Below are 16,500 nucleotides of genomic sequence, written 5' to 3'. Positions count from 1 at the left end.
GCCTATACAGCTTGGAGTAAGACAACATGCAGAAAGAAGATGATGTGGTCAAAATACTCATTTGCCTAATAATTCTGCACTCCCTGTATAGAAGAAGTCACTAGTTTCCAAAAAAACCCAGACTTAGCCCCTTATAAACTGAAAGAGACAGGCACCTTATTAATGTAATATAACTTAAAAAGATTTAGACTAATATAATAAATTATAGAGCTGAGAAAGACATGGTTATTATTAAATAATATGCACATCGTCTTCTACCCTTTCTTAATGTTAACATAACTTTTAAACAGAAAGAGACACACATAAAAATCTAATATAACTTTAAAAAAATTAGATTAATATAATAAAGAATAAGGCTGTTTGTCTTTAGAAAAAAAACTGTCTTTATTAATAAATATGTATATCTCCCTCTGCCTTTCCTTAAGTGTTAACGGTAGAGAGTGCATAACCTATTGCATAAGCAAAACAAAGGAAAAACTCCTCCGTTCTATCGGCAACAAGCAGGCGTGGCTACAGACCGGCACAGATAGAGCCGAAAATGGCACCGCTCTGTCCAAACAAAGAAGGCGGGGCTTACTAAGCCACGCAGGTCTTAATAGTACCACACATGTCGGAACAAAAATGAAGCGCGCCTTAACCCCGTGTCACATCATCCAACCATCTGTCAACCGGCATACCGGAATAAAAGGCACACAGTGCTACTGGCCAAAAAACGTACTTAGGGACCATAATCCGGCTACAACATATTGAAGTCCTGAAGCCCATAAAAAGCGTTGCTCAATACATTCACTAAAGAGCACGCTAACACTATTTGTAACCCACATATCAGCAGGTTTCTCGCAATAAAAGCTAACAGACTAAACAGTTAGCTATCTAGAAACAAAAGCTAACAAGAGTATACCATAAAGATTCACACAGGAATCCTTATTAACCCTTAATGAACTCAACTAATTAGGGTATAATTAACCCCTAGTCACCAGTGCCTGAGTCCTGCCATAAAATAACCTTCCCAAGGATATAAAATGCCCCAGAATAATGCAGCCATTTCTTTAAAAGTGCAAGTCCCCCAAACAAAAGAAGACTGAGCACTTACCTGCATCTAGCCATCCGGCAGGAGGACAGTTTACCCAGCATGAGAGGATGCCGCTCCTCACAAAGGCCTGTAGAAAGAAAGAAAATCAGAATAAACCTATTCTGGTTTTCTGTATAAGGGCAGCAAAGTGATAGGAAAACGCAGCAAGGACCAACTTACAAGTTCCTAACTGCTTTAAAGCCACCACTGCCCTACTGAAGAGACTAATGTGGAGCACAGCTAAACCCAGCTTGACAGGGAAGACCAGAGCAAGCTTGCCCTGTCTTCAAAACAAACAAATCTTGATAGAAGAATCTTTATCAGACACCTAATTACTTCACCTCCTCCTTGCACTAGAGGCAAAGAGAATGACTGGGGTTTGTGGGAAGGGAAGTGATACTTAACAGCTCTGCTGTGGTGCTCTTTGCCTCCTCCTGCTGGCTAGGAGTGATATTCCCAACAGTAATTGATAATGATCCGTGGACTCACCGTGTCATTAGAAAGAGAGAGCGCATTTTCTAGTTAACATAACTCTTGAGGATCACACCTTCTTGATCTAGAACAACGCAAGATGCTCATAGTTTGAGGAACAAAAACAGTCACATGTCCAAGCCCCCACAATTCTTACATCTCTCAAGATTCTTTCTGGATCATCCCATGCAAAATATATCAACCCATGTGTAGTGATTGTTTACTAAAAAAATTTAACAACAGACAAGCAAACTATTACCCCTACCCTTAGTGACTTTGTCAGTGAATCTAAAAGAATATTTGAAACAAACCACACTTGTTTTCAACAAACAAATCCCTGCTCATATTTGGTGCAAAATGTGTAAAAAGAGGAGACCATTGGAGTGTGCTGTCTCCAGCAGCTGTTTTTCCTTGTGTATTTAACAAAGTTTTAAAGAAAACTTTTTGGTATTTTTTATACAATGGAATTTTTTTATGTCTTTGTCTATAACAAACTGTAAGCTTCTTTTTTGTATTAATAGTCTAACGATTATGTCTTTTCTGATGACTAGTAAGAGATGAGTGGCTAATATAAGCCTTTCCACATTTACCACAAATATGTGGTTTCTCTCCTGTATGTATTCTTTTGTGCATGATAAGTGACGACCCTTGACTAAATGATTTCCCACATTCAGAACATTTATAGGGTTTCTCCCCTGTGTGTGTCCTTAAGTGTGTAACAAGTCCAGGTTTGTGCCGGAAAGATTTATCACACTGAGAACAAGGAAATGGTTTCTCTCCTGTATGTACACGCAAGTGTGTAACAAGTGCTGATTTGTAGATAAATTGTTTCTCGCAATGAGTACAAGCAAACGGCTTATCTTCTAAGTGTCTTTTACGGTGGCTAAGAAGTGTTGAATGACTAACAAAACATTTTCCACAGTCAATACAATGAAAAGGCCTTTCTCCATTATGTTGCCTTTCATGTATAGTGAGATAACATTTACAATTAAAACCCCTTCCACACACAGAGCACATATATGGTTTCTCTCCTCTGTGAATTCTTATATGATTAAAAAACATTTTCTTTTTATCAAAATCTTTTCCACATTCACTGCATCTGTACTCTATTTGCTGTATAATGTTAACACTATTTACAACAGGAGGATTGTATGCATCAGTAATCTCTGTAGAATTTTGTGTTGATATAGGATATTTTCTTTTGCAATCAGCTTCATTTAACTTCCACTTTTCATCACCTTCAATAAGACAATTATTTGATTGACGAGTTAAATGAGATGTTTCCATTTTGACTTCCGTCTTGATTGTATGTGAATCTGAAGAAAAAATACATGGCAAATAGAACTGTTTTAATACATAGTCTAAACCTGACTCTTCTTTAAGATCTGATTGCTAAATGGCACAATGTATTAATAGTGAAACAATATAGTATATGTTCACTCATTTAACATTATGATATATATGACCATGAAAAAGAATAAGTAAAAAAAAAATAATAATATATATATATATATATATATATATATATATATATATATATATATATTTATTTTAAAAATAAACAAGAAGCAAAAATTAATAAAAAAATAACATTGTGTAGACTCTGAAATCTAAAATATTTCATCAAAAATGTATATGAAATGCAAAATAATATAATATATGACCGGTTAAACTGAAAAGGTAAAAAAAAAAAAAGTTAAAGAAAAGAAGAAAAAAAAAAAGAAAAAATTACTAAATAATATTTTTTTTGCAATTGGCTTGTTTTAATGTCCACCACTCATCACCTTCAACAAGATAATTATTTGTCTGAAGAATTATATGAGATGCTTCCTTTTTGACTTCCATCTTGATTGCATGTGGCTCTGGAAAAAAACACATTAAATAAAGTTGTTTTAATACACAGTCTAAACCTGACTCTTCTATAATATCTCACCATTAATATATTGTACCATTTTTCTCTCCCTATTTTTGACTATTGAAACAAATAAAGGGGTCTTTCATTCATGAAGTGTAAGATACTTTATGAAAAAAACTCCTTTATTTGTTTCAATCGATTACCGGTTCTTAAATTTTTTTAGCCGTGGCCTGCAGTAGCAGCTAAGAACGGTGATTGATTGAAACAAATAAAGGAGCTTTCTACATGAAGTATCTTATACTTCATGAATGAAAGTACCCTTTATTTGTTTCAATAGTCAAAAATAGAGAGAAAAAAAATGGTACAATGTATTAATGGTGAAACAAAATAGTATATGTTCACTCATTTAATATTATGATATGTATGTCCATGAAATATAACAAGTAAAAAGAAAAAAAAAGTTAAAGAAGCAAAAATTAATTAAAAAACTTGTGTAGAATCTGAAATCTAAAATCATTCATCAAAATGTATGAAACATGCAAAGTAATAAATGATCAGTTAAACTGAAAAGTTAAAAACCATACACTGAATAAATTTCAATGTGAATGTTATAAGGAGGCCATTGGAGTGTGCTGTCTCCAGCAGCTGTTTTTCCTTGTGTATTTAACAAAGTTTGGAAAAAAAACTTTTTGGTATTTTTTATACAATGGAATTTTTTTTATGTCTTTGCCTATAACAAACTGTAAGCTTCTTTTTTGTACTAATAGTCTAACGATTATGTCTTTTCTGATGACTAGTAAGAGATGAGTGGCTAAAATAACCCTTTCCCCATTTTCCACATATATGTGGTTTCTCTCCTGTATGTATTCTTTTGTGCATGATAAGTGACAACCCTTCACTAAATGATTTCCCACATTCAGAACATTAATAGGGTTTCTCCCCTGTGTGTGTCCTTAAGTGTGTAACAAGTCCAGGTTTGTGCCGAAAGGATTTATCACACTGCAAACAAGGAAATGGTTTCTCTCCTGAATGTACGCGCATGTGTGTAACAAGTGCTGATTTGTAGATAAATTGTTTCTCGCAATGAGTACAAGCAAACGGCTTATCTTCTAAGTATCTTTTACGGTGGCTAAGAAGTGTTGAATGACTAACAAAACATTTTCCACAGTCAATACAATGAAAAGGCCTTTCTCCGTTATGTTGCCTTTCATGTATAGTGAGATAACATTTACAATTAAAACCTCTTCCACACACAGAGCACATATATGGCTTATCTCCTCTGTGAATTCTTATATGATTAAAAAACATTTTCTTTTTATCAAAATCTTTTCCACATTCACTGTATCTGTACTCTATTTGCTGTATAATGTTAACACTATTTACAACAGGAGGATTGTATGCATCAGTAATATCTGTAGAATTGTGTGTTGATATAGGATATTTTCTTTTGCAATCAGCTTCATTTAACTTCTACTTTTCATCACCTTCAATTAGACAATTATTTGATTGACGAGTTAAATGAGATGTTTCCTTTTTGACTTCCGTCTTGATTGTATGTGAATCTGGAGAGAGAAAAAAATACATGGTAAATTAAACTGTTTTAATACATAGTCTAAACTTGACTCTTCTTTAAAGATCTGATTGCTAAATGTCAAATTTAATCTAATTTAAAAGTACATAAACAGGGAGAAACAAAAATGGTACAATGAATTAATAGTGAAACAATATAGTTTAGGTTCCCTCATTTAACATTATCATATATATGACATGAAATAGAACAAGTAAAAAAAAATATAAATATATTTTTTTAAAGAAAATAAACAAGAAGCAAAAATGAATAAAAAAATAACTTATTGTATAGACTCTGGAATCTAAAATATTTCATCAAAAATGTATATAAAATTCAAAATAATATAATATAGTATATGACCGGTTAAACTGAAAAGGTAAAAAAAAAAAGTTAAAGAAAAGAAGAAAAAAAAAAATTCGCTTGTTTTAACGTCCACCACTCATCACCTTCAGCAAGACAATTATTTGTCTGAAGAATTATATGAGATGCTTCCTTTTTGACTTCCATCTTGATTGCATGTGGCTCTGGAAAAAAAACACATTAAAGGGACAGTCTACCATAGAACTGTTATTGTTTTAAAAGATAGATGATCCCTTTATTACCCATTCCCCAGTTTTGCAAAACCAACACAGTTATATTAATATACTTTTTACCTCTGTGATTACCTTGTATCTAAGAACCTTCTTCCAGCCCCCTGATCACATGACTGTGACTGTTTATTATCTATTGTCTTAAATTTAGCATTGTTTTGTGCTAAATCTTAAATAACCCCCTGTGCCTGAACACAGTGTTATCTATATGGCCCATGTGTACTTTCTGTCTCTTTGTGTTGAAAAGAGATTTAAAAAGCATGTGATAAGAGGCAGCCCTCAAAGGCTTAAAAATTTGCATTTGAGCCTACCTATGTTTAGTTTAAACTAAGAATACCAAGAGAAAAAAGCAAATTTGATGATAAAAGTAAATTGGAAAGTTGATTAAAATTAAAAGTCCTATCTGAATAATGAAAGTTTAATTTATACTAGACTGTCCCTTTAAATAAAGTTGTTTTAATACATAGTCTAAACCTGACTCTTCTATAAGATCTCACCATTAATACATTGTACCATTTTTTCTCTCCCTAATTTTGACTATTGAAACAAATAAAGGGGTCTTTAATTCATGAAGTATAAGATACTTTATGTAGAAAAGCTCCTTTATTTGTTTCAATCGATTGCGTTCTTAACATTTTTAGCCATGGGCAGCTAAGAACGGTGATTGATTGATTGAAACAAATAAAGGAGCTTTCTACATGAAGTATCTAATACTTCATGAATGAAAGTCCCCTTTATTTGTTTCAATAGTCAAAAATAGGGAGAAAAAAAATGGTACAATGTATTAATGGTGAAACAATATAGTATATGTTCACTCATTTAATATTATGATATGTATGACCATGAAATATAACAAGTAAAAAGAAAAGTTAAAGAAGTAAAATTGAATTTAAAAAACTTATTGTGTAGAATCTGAAATCTAAAATCATTCATCAAAATGTATAAAAAAATGCAAAGTAATATATGATCAGTTAAACTGAAAAGTTAAAAAACATACACTGAATAAATTTAAATGTGAACAGAAAAAAAGACAATTTCTTTTACTTATATATTTTTCACCAGCTAATAAAAAGCGCAATTTAAAATCAACAAAATGGGACCAATCAACCTGTGATCAGGATATTATTTTGATAGTTAAAATATTTAAAGGAACATCAAGATCATTTCCTTATATATATGAATAGCATACATACACAAATTACTGCATACAAAAAAAAACAACTTTTTTTAAAAATAATTATATTAGTATACACTTGAGGTTCATATGCAGACTAAGATCTTGATTTTGATCTGCTGTCAACATTTTTGGTTAATAAATGATGTAAGAAAAGCTTAAAAAGATACTAAAAAGTTTTATGCGTATATTATATATCAGCACTTAAAAGGAATTGCAACAACAAAAAACTAAATCAAAATAATTGAACACATTTCTTTTAATAGTCACAAGTGACTACAAATCAAAAGCAGTTTAAGGATATAACCCTTGAAAGTCTGGTGAAATCTATGTTCCCAGACTCATTTGCTGTGACCAATGAGGAAAAAAGTAAATACATTTGTGGATTGATCTCACCAATCACTGTGTAGAATTTTGCAAGTATAAAATACTTCATGCTGAAAGCTCCTTTATTTAGCCCAAGTGATCGCCGCACTGAGCAGCTAAGGCCGCCCACGGCAGAACGTTATTTTTGTTATCTGGCAGAGAGGTGACATTTCCACCTCTTAGCCAATAGCCGTGTGGGAAATCCGGCTTGGCGCCGCCTATTGTTGCTTTAGCAGCTCAGTGAAGGCGATCGCTTAGAACAAATATACTTCATGAATTAAAGTCCCCTTTATTTGTTCTAATGGTAAATCACTTTAAGCCACCGGACACATTTTCATTTTTCACTGCGTCTACAAAGTGTTTTATTCTATACGTCTTTTTACCTGGGGTGCTGATGGTCTGCTGGGTTTCTAATATGTCTGGGTAACATTCTTTATGCTCCTTTAAATATTCCCATTCTTCTATGGAGAAGTAGACTGCAACATTTTCACATTTTATAGGTATCTGAAAGTCAGTAAAAAGACGTCTGCACAGTGCTTTTCCAGGTCTGAGAATTAGAAAATCCTCAATTTTCAAAGCTATATTAGATGAAAAGGGATCAATATAAATAATAAAAGTATATTCCAAAGTTGTTTCATTGCACATAACTAACCCTTTAAAGGGACATGATACCCAAATTATTTTCTTTCATGATTTAGATAGAGGATACAATTTGAAAAAAAGTTTCCAATTTACTTCTATTATCAAATTGGCGTCGTTCTCATGTTATTCTTTGTTGAAGCGATACCTAGATAGGTAGCGTGAACCTGTCTTGAGTATTACATGACAGGAAATAGTGCTGCCATCTAGTGATCTTACCAGTGTATAACATTGTTACAAAACTGTTGCTATATAGAGCTTTTCAACAAAGGATAACAAGAAAACAAATAAAATGTGATAATAGAAGTAAATTGGAAAGTTGTTTAAAATTATATGTTCTATCTGAATCATAAAATAAAATTTTGGGGTTTTATGTCCTTTTTTACTGCTGAGCCATTTCCACCCCCTGTGCTGAGCTGTTTTGTAGTTTTTAGATGCTGTTTATATTTAGGCCCTACTGTAGGCCATTTTTCAGTGACAATCCTGCACATATTATATATCTTTGTTTTCAGGTGACCCAGCAGATTGAAACTTTACTCTTATTTTATGTGTATATCATGACGTGTTAGAACTTTGCAACAAAAAGTGCGAACAACATTTTTTTTTATTATAGCGCGTTTTTTCCTTAACTCTATAGTAAAAGGAAGAGGTTATCCTTATATAAATAAGGGACGTTCCGTATAGTAATGTAACTTTGATCTGCACCTAGGGGCTCTATGCCTTTTATAACAGTATATATAGGTTTCAATTATTAAAAATAGTGCTCATTTTTTTTTTATAAAAAGGGTGCTTAAAAGGGCCCCTAAATACAGTAAAATTGCATAATTAACAAGTGTATCATAAAAAGACAATGCAATAACACTTACACTGAATTTCACAAAATCAGTAGATTTTTTTTTTGTTGCTAAATTTATTTTTTCTCCCATTTTCCAGCCCCTGTGCCATGTGACAGACATCAGCCAATCACAGACTAGTATACGTATACCCTGTACACTTGTGCACATGCTCAGTAGGTGCTGGTGCCTCAAAAAATGTGCAAATAAAAAGATTGAGCAAAATTTGATAATGGAAATAAATTTGAAAAATTCTGAAAATTATGTGCTCTTTCTGAATCAAGAAAGTTTAATTTTGACTTGAGTGTCCCTTTAAACTTTATCCCCCACAACATATACTGTTTGAAAGAGCAGGGGTTTCTAGAGCTTAAGGGAGCTGAGATCAAGGGGCTTGAATACCAAACCCTCCATCCAGCTACCTTAACCCATCCCAGCACTTCCGGATTTCCGGGTCTTGGCAAAGTCACCACGCAAAAGTGTGGTGACGCCACCAGCATCCCAGGATTCCCCCAAGACTGGAGCCCTAGACCACCAGAGATGAAAAGTACTACAGGGATGTCGTGATGAGCTCCAAAAGCACCCCCTCTCTGATGACGGCACATAGTCGTCATCCATGCTAAATACATTGTGTGGATGACAAGCAGGTGTCGTCATTACGAACTTAAAGTGATGGTAAATTTTCACTAATTAAGCAATCGATTAATAATCAAGTACTTACAACATAAATAAGTTTTATTTTGTTAATTCCGTTATTCCTATATCTAAGAAATTAGTATTTTATTTAAAAAGAGCGTTAGCGCTCCTTGCTCCTCCCCCGGCATTACTTCCGGTTATTATCTTCCTCCCGACGAGAGAGCTGAACCTCCCCTATCCACGTCAGAGCATTGGCATGTCAATCTTTGTGCTTCGCTCAGCGCATGCGTGTCTTTATGTATGCAATATGCAATTCAACGCTATAGCACTCTCAGGCAAGGATACAAGAGGTAGGGCATGCGCATATGTCTTGAAGGGCATGTTTGATTAGAGGAGTTTCGCCGACTGGCCTGGTCTGTCACTGGTTTAAAAAAAAAACGTGACCGGACAGAATCAATGGCGGCCGTTGTACGGGAGGAGGATGGTAGTTATAATTTCTGCATTATAAAATAGTTTAACAAATATAGCGATTAGGAGAATTTCATGAATGAAACTCACATTTTTTTACTTTATATTAGATCGCTAGTTTGAGGTATGCATAGTTTACCATCTCTTTAAAAGGCTAAACATTTCATTTAAAAATCTCAAGTTATTTATTGTCCCTTTAAGTTTATTGTCTTTAAACCAGTGAAAACTGAATTCTCACGACATACTCACCTCTTGAGTAAGGAGCTCTACGATATTAGAAGCGTGTTTTAAAATCTTATCCTTCATTAGATTCTTGATATTGTTCCTTCTTAAAGAAACCAACTTGTCTGAAAGACTAAGGAGAGCAATCTGTGCCTTGTGGATAACCTCACCGTAGTTATTGTTGCAAGGTAAGTTCTCGACTTTTATCTATAAAACAACAATATAAGAAACATAACCCCTGAATGTAGGAAGCAAAAATGACAATGGGGACTTTGTTTCAGACTTTTGTGGCATACGTTGAGGTTTTAGAAAATAAAATATTGATTGATCAAAGTAATTCGACTTTATTAATGGTCCTTTTTGTTACTCAGCAAACATTTTTAATGGTATATACCTGTTTTTTCAACCAATTCACCAGATTAAAGGGACATGAAAATGAAAATGCTAAAATGTGTCACAGCATTTAATTCATTCACTATTGCTTGTGTATTGAAGTGTACTGATGCCTGTAAAGGGATATAAAACAGTCTGATTCATTGTAATAAAAAAAAGCACTAAGCAGTGGGTTATACTTAAAAGGATACTAAACCCAAACATTTTCTTTCATTATTCAGATAGAGCAACAATTTTAAGCAACTTTCTAATTTACTCCTATGATCAATTTTTCTACATTCTCATGCTATCTTTATTTGAAAAAGCTGGAATGTAAGCCTAAGAGCCGGACCATTTTTGGTTCAGCACCTGGTTAACGCTTTCTGATTGGTGGCTAAATGTAGCAAACCAATCTGCAAGCTTTACCCAGGTGCTGAACCAAAAATGGTCCGTCTCCTAAACTTACATTTCTGCTTTTTCAAATAAAGATAGCAAGAGAACGAAGAAAAATGATGATAGGAATAAATTAGAAAAGTTGCTTGAAATTGCATGCTCTATCTAAATTATAAAAGAAAAAAATTGGGTTTAGTGTCCCTTTAAAGTGATGTTTAAACTCTCCACTTTTTAAAATCAGATACAGAATGTTAGTGATATTTTAGATGGAGTTTAATTCATCACTTGTAATGAAGATGCGTTATAACTTACTTTTTAATATAGATATAAAAGTCAATATCCCTGCACTCCGCCGCCCACTTCAACAGTCAATTTATCTGTGAGCTAGAGGTTTAAATTGTTCTCCAATCAGCGCTCTCCCCATATGGCACCTTTGTTATAGCTAGAGCTCTGATTGGACAATTCAAACCGTTCGCTCACAGAAAAATTTACTTTTGAAGTGAGCGGGGGGTATTTTAATTTTATATCTATATTAAAAAGTAAGTTATAGAGCAACTGATTAATTAAACTCCATCTAAAATACCACTAACATTCCGGATCTGTTTTTATAAAGTGGAGAGTTTACCATTACTTTAATAGAAATCATTGCTATATGTATTATTCATTATTTTAAAAGGATTTTACCTTTCTTTTTTAAGTTTAATTTGTGCAGGTTCCATTACTTCCTGTCACAGCCTCACAAGGAGGCTGTGCCCTCTACAGGAAGGGGAAAGAACAGTTTTGCCTTTGATATGGTTGCTAGGGGACACCTGAGCTAGCTCCAGTCAGTTTATTGTCCATGCTCAGTAAAAGACTTTTACTACAAAAATCATGTGACAGTGGAACTATACTGGTAGCTCCCTAATTTCACTAAACACAGTGACTACATTAAGAATTTATAAGTGTTCATTTTGCAAAAAAACTAGTAAGTTGTTTGCTGTTTTTAAAGGGACAGTTCACTGTAAAATTGTTTTTCCCTGAATGTATTCCCCATGAAAAACAGAGTATAAAATGTATGTGAAAGTGCTCATTTATGCTTCTTTTTGCAAAATAAATAGCTGGATTTGCTCTTTGAAACCACAGCCCATCAAAATAAGCTTGGCTTGCTGGCAGATCAGCCCTTTCTTATCTCTATCTCTGTACAATACTTAGAAAGAACAATTGAAAATGAACATTTTAGAGCTTTCTCTCTTCCACCTCCCACTGTGAGTGTAATTTCTTCTGCTCGCTGTGTTTGCATAGTTTCTCTATAGCCTATACCTAGGTATTGAAACTTTCAGTATAGGTAGGGATACTACAGGCTAAATCAGCTATTTCAAATGCCAAAATAAAGGCTAAGGAGCTATAGGTAAACAATTTAATACACTCCAACAGGTAAAATGGATAATTGGGAACAAATTAAAGGAGAGAAAGTTTTGGGGTAAACTGTCCCTTTAACACAATAGGTTTCTTTTTATGCTTACTTTAACAGGTTAATGTTTTATTCAGTCTCTGTTACACTATATCTATACCAGACACTCCAGAGCATCAACTGTATAACTGTGTTTTTTTATTATAATTACAGCTGTTATTATGCTGAGAGGAGTATGACAATATCCCACAGTCCTTCATTTACAAGTCTGCGGTGCAAAGGCAGGAACCCTGTGAGTCTTTCCTACCTATTTAGTGCTTGAAGGTTAACTCCACTAGAAGAACTCTTATTACAAGTTGAAAGTAAACGGTTTTCAATTGCACGCTAACCCGACGAGCGCAAAAAGCAGAACTTACAATATTGCGTGCAGCTTTCTGTCAATAGTGCAAACAAAAAAATAACACCCTACTAGCATATATTATATATATATTTATATATACTTTTTCCAAGTAGATTATGCACTCCAAATGAGTAAGTTGTATGTCTTACTATATATTCATATTTCAAGAAAGAAGACTCAGTGTTTCTTCAAATACCTTGTTACTTTATTTTGTGGTGGGTTACATTCAACTTTACAGCCCACACTTGGGCTTTTCTCAAGGTGTATATATATGATTATATACATATAGATATATACAGATATATATGGGAATATTTACTTGGAAATACATATAACATATTCTGCTATGTGTAGAACATTGGAATGTCAAATATTTACAGTAAATATACACTATAACACTTTATTAAAAAATGAACTGCAAAGGGCTCCAATGCACTGCTATATATGTATTTATGTGTTTATATGTGTCTGTAAATACATATATACACATATAAATACATATGTAAACATTTATAGATGTATACATACACATATTTAGACATCTATATGTGTGTATCTCAATGTTAAAGCCCTTTGCAGCCTTTTTTCTCCCTAACACCTGAGATTTCATATCTTTGAACCCTTATAACTTTTATTTGCAATATTTTTTTTAATATGTTTTATTAGATGGTGTTATAATGAGTGTAAGTGTACTTTGTAATGTAATTTTGATGTGTTTTGTGACACTTTTATATTCTGCAAAACAGTTAACCAGAGCTCTGGGGATGCGATAATCATTCTAGCGTAAATCGCAATTGCCCTCAAGTAATCGCGTTTACTTTCAACTTGTAATACAAGCGGTAAACCTTAACGAGCGCAAACATCTGCATTAAACCCCTTTTTCACTCACTCGTAACTGTTAATCCGCCGCTAGTAATCTGGCCCTAATTGTTTTATTAGTTTTGAGGTTGATTTTCTTATCAGCAAAGTATTAAGGTTATTGCCCGCCTCCCTCTATAGTCATAGGTGACGCTATGCTGATATCTAGCATTTAATGCATTCCAGTGCTGGTTTGCAGCAACTCTCCTTTAGATACCTGCAATGTAACCATGTTACAAAATGGCAGCACCAATGATAAGAGGGAGGTGCATAAAGTGAGTTTAGTGTTTCAAGTCCCTTTAAAAGGATATTAAACCCAAATTTTTTATTTCGTGGTTCAGACAGAACATGCAATTTGAAGCAACTTTCTAATTTACTCCTATTATCAATTTGTATTTGTTCTCTTGCTATCTTTATTTGAAAAGCATGAATGATAGCTTAGGCCCATTTTAGGTTCAGCACCTGGGTAGCGCTTTCTGATTGTTGGCTAAATGTAACCACCAATCAGCAAGCGCTTTCTAGGGTTCTGAACCAAAAATGGGCCGGCTCCTAAGCTTTCATTCTTGATTTTTCAAATAAAGTTACCAAGAGAACAAAGAAAATGGATAATAGGAGTAAATTAGAAAGAAAGTTGCTTAAAAGGACATGCTCTATCTGAATCTAAAAAGAAAGACTTTGGCCTCTATTTAACAAAGGTCTTGCGGACCTGATCCGACAGGGCGGATCAGGTCGGCAAGACCTCGCTAAATGCGGAGAGCAATACGCTCTCCGTATTCAGCATTGCACCAGCAGCTCACAAGAGCTACTGGTGCAACGCCGCCCCCTGCAGACTCGCGGCCAATCAGCCGCCAGCAGGGAGGTATCAATCAACCCGATCGTACTCGATCGGGTTGAATTCCGGCGATGTTTGTCCGCCTGCTCAGAGCAGGCAGACAGGTTATGGAGCAGCGGTCTTTGTGACCGCTACTTCATAACTGCTGTTTCTGGCGAGGGACATAATACTCATATGCTAAATCACTTGAAACTGATGCGTATAACTGTAAAAAGCTGACAGGAAAATATCACCTGAGCATCTTTATGTAAAAAAGGAAGATATTTTACCTCACAATTTCCTCAGCTCAGCAGAGTAAGTTCTGTGTAAAAAGTTATACTCCGCTGCAGCCCAGCTGCAGGTAAAAAAAAAATGAAGAAATAAACAGCAGCCAATCAGCATCAACAGTGCTGAGGTCATGAACTCTTTTACTGTGATCTCATGAGATTTATCTTAACTCTCATGAGATTTCATTGTAAACTTCCTTACACTGAATAGGGAAATAACATGAGAATGCACGTAAGCTCGCTCCTTCCGCTGTCCCGGGACAGACATACTGATTTGTTGCTTAGAAGTCCTTTACAATGGGATGTGGCTACTGAGAAACGTTTGAGGTAAAAATGTCTTTCTTTTTTACATAGAGATGTTCAGGTGATATTTTCTAGTCAGCTTTTTACAGCTATGCTGCATCACTTTCAGGTGTTTAAACATTTGGGTATTATGGCCCTTTAAGTTGCTACTCAGGTTAACTTGGCCCGTGTTATTTATTTATCGACTGCCTGGATAGTCTTCTCACAGTCTTAACAGAGCTCTCAGCAACAACTCCACACACTTCCTGGTTTTCCGCCTCATATTGCTCTCATGGCGTATGGACACAACGTCTCACAACTTTATATATATATATATATATATATATATATTATATATATATTATATATATATTATATATATATATATATATATATATATATATATATATATACACACAGTATATATAACACATCATCTTCCCTTCCCCAAAATAGCAACTTGCACAATATATGTACAGAACAGAAGTGTAACAATTTAAATAAAACATTTATCCTTTTTAGCATTTAAGCTGCTTGGAACTGAAGAAAGTTTTGGATTTTAGCATAGTTTCTAGAAAATGGGACCAAGTGTATAGAACAATATCTAGTCATTTGGGCAATATGTACATAATACAGCTTATATGTGCAACATAATGGTAATTGTGTAATCATTTTATTTAATATATATATATATATTATATATTCTACATTTCAGAATAATTCAGGGTTTGGGAATTCCTGATTTGGATATTTGTACTTGTATATGAGTTATGAGACTTGAATAACAGCCTTCAAATCTTCAGAACATACAGTGGTGGGAGTCCATAACTGCTCTTTTTGTGCCATATAATGCTTTGCTGTTATCTCACTGCATGCCATCACAATCTCATAAAATGTCACTGTGATCTTGCAACATTTTAAAGTAAACATCTTGAAGCAAAGAAGGAAAAATATGCAAGATGCGTCCATATCTCCCATCATTTGTGGCTGGGTATCAGGGACTCAGGAGGTTGATGGGGGACCGTCACAATTATGTGGGTGGAGCTGTGTTGGGAGGGAAGGAATTATAGGTGGTTAGTGGTTGGAATTGTGGGCAAGTCTGGTTGGCCAGTGGGTGTGTCTTAATAGTTTGTGGGTGTGCCTGGTTGGTTAATGGGTGTGTCTGGTGTTCCTTGGGTGGAGCTAAGGGACATTCTGCAAAGAGGGATATATGACTAGCTCAGAGGGACAGCACTACAGAGCTCAAAATCCGGGACTGTACCTCTCAAATAGGGACATATAAATAGCTCAGAGGGACAGTAATCCAGAGCTCAGAATCCGGGACTGTCCCTCTCAAATAGGGACATATAAATAGCTCAGAGGGACAGTAATACAGAGCTCAGAATGTGGGACTGTCCCTCTCAAATAGGGACATATGACTAGCTCAGAGGGACAGCACTACAGAGCTCAGAATACGGGACTGTCTCTCTCAAATAGGGACATATGACTAGCTCAGAGGGACAGCACTACAGAGCTCAGAATCCGAGACTGTCCCTCTCAAATAGGGACATATGACTAGCTCAGAGGGACAGCACTACAGAGCTCAGAATCCGGGACTGTCCCTCTCAAATAGGGACATATGACTAGTTCAGAGGGACAGCACTACAGAGCTCAGAATCCGGGACTGTCCCTCTCAAATAGGGACATATGACTAGCTCAGAGGGACAGCACTACAGAGCTCAGAATCTGGGACTGTCCCTCTCAAATAGGGACAATATGACTAGCTCAGAGGGACAGCACTACAGAGCTCAGAATCCGGGACTGTCTCTCTCAAA

The 16,500-nt window shown here is 34.9% G+C and overlaps 1 protein-coding gene across 1 annotated transcript; it reads right to left on the bottom strand.

The window, feature by feature from the left end:
- Positions 1-1,693: 1,693 nt before the first annotated feature.
- On the bottom strand, positions 1,694-5,490 carry LOC128636063 (gastrula zinc finger protein XlCGF8.2DB-like). The gene is made up of 4 exons (XM_053689131.1): positions 5,415-5,490; positions 4,883-4,960; positions 3,328-3,405; positions 1,694-2,859 (listed from the first exon to the last, which is right to left on the bottom strand). The coding sequence occupies exons 1-4, from the start codon at positions 5,473-5,475 to the stop codon at positions 2,066-2,068; spliced, it is 1,011 nt and encodes a 336-aa protein (XP_053545106.1). The 5' UTR covers positions 5,476-5,490; the 3' UTR covers positions 1,694-2,065.
- Positions 5,491-16,500: the final 11,010 nt, after the last annotated feature.

This window comes from Bombina bombina, chromosome 7, assembly GCF_027579735.1.
Source record: "Bombina bombina isolate aBomBom1 chromosome 7, aBomBom1.pri, whole genome shotgun sequence".
NCBI classification, from domain to species: Eukaryota; Metazoa; Chordata; class Amphibia; order Anura; family Bombinatoridae; genus Bombina; species Bombina bombina.
Note: the sequence above shows the minus strand (reverse complement) of the source record. Positions and strands in the feature narration are given on the sequence as shown.

Coding starts and splice junctions, on each gene's coding strand:
- LOC128636063 (XM_053689131.1), bottom strand. CDS start 5,475: ATGGAAGTCAAAAAGGAAGCATCTCATATAATTCTTCAGACAAATAAT. Junction 3,406..4,882: donor AAATAATTGTCTAATTGAAG/GTGATGAAAAGT, acceptor GTTTTTTTCCAG/AGCCACATGCAATCAAGATG. Junction 2,860..3,327: donor AAATAATTATCTTGTTGAAG/GTGATGAGTGGT, acceptor TTTTTTCTTCAG/ATTCACATACAATCAAGACG.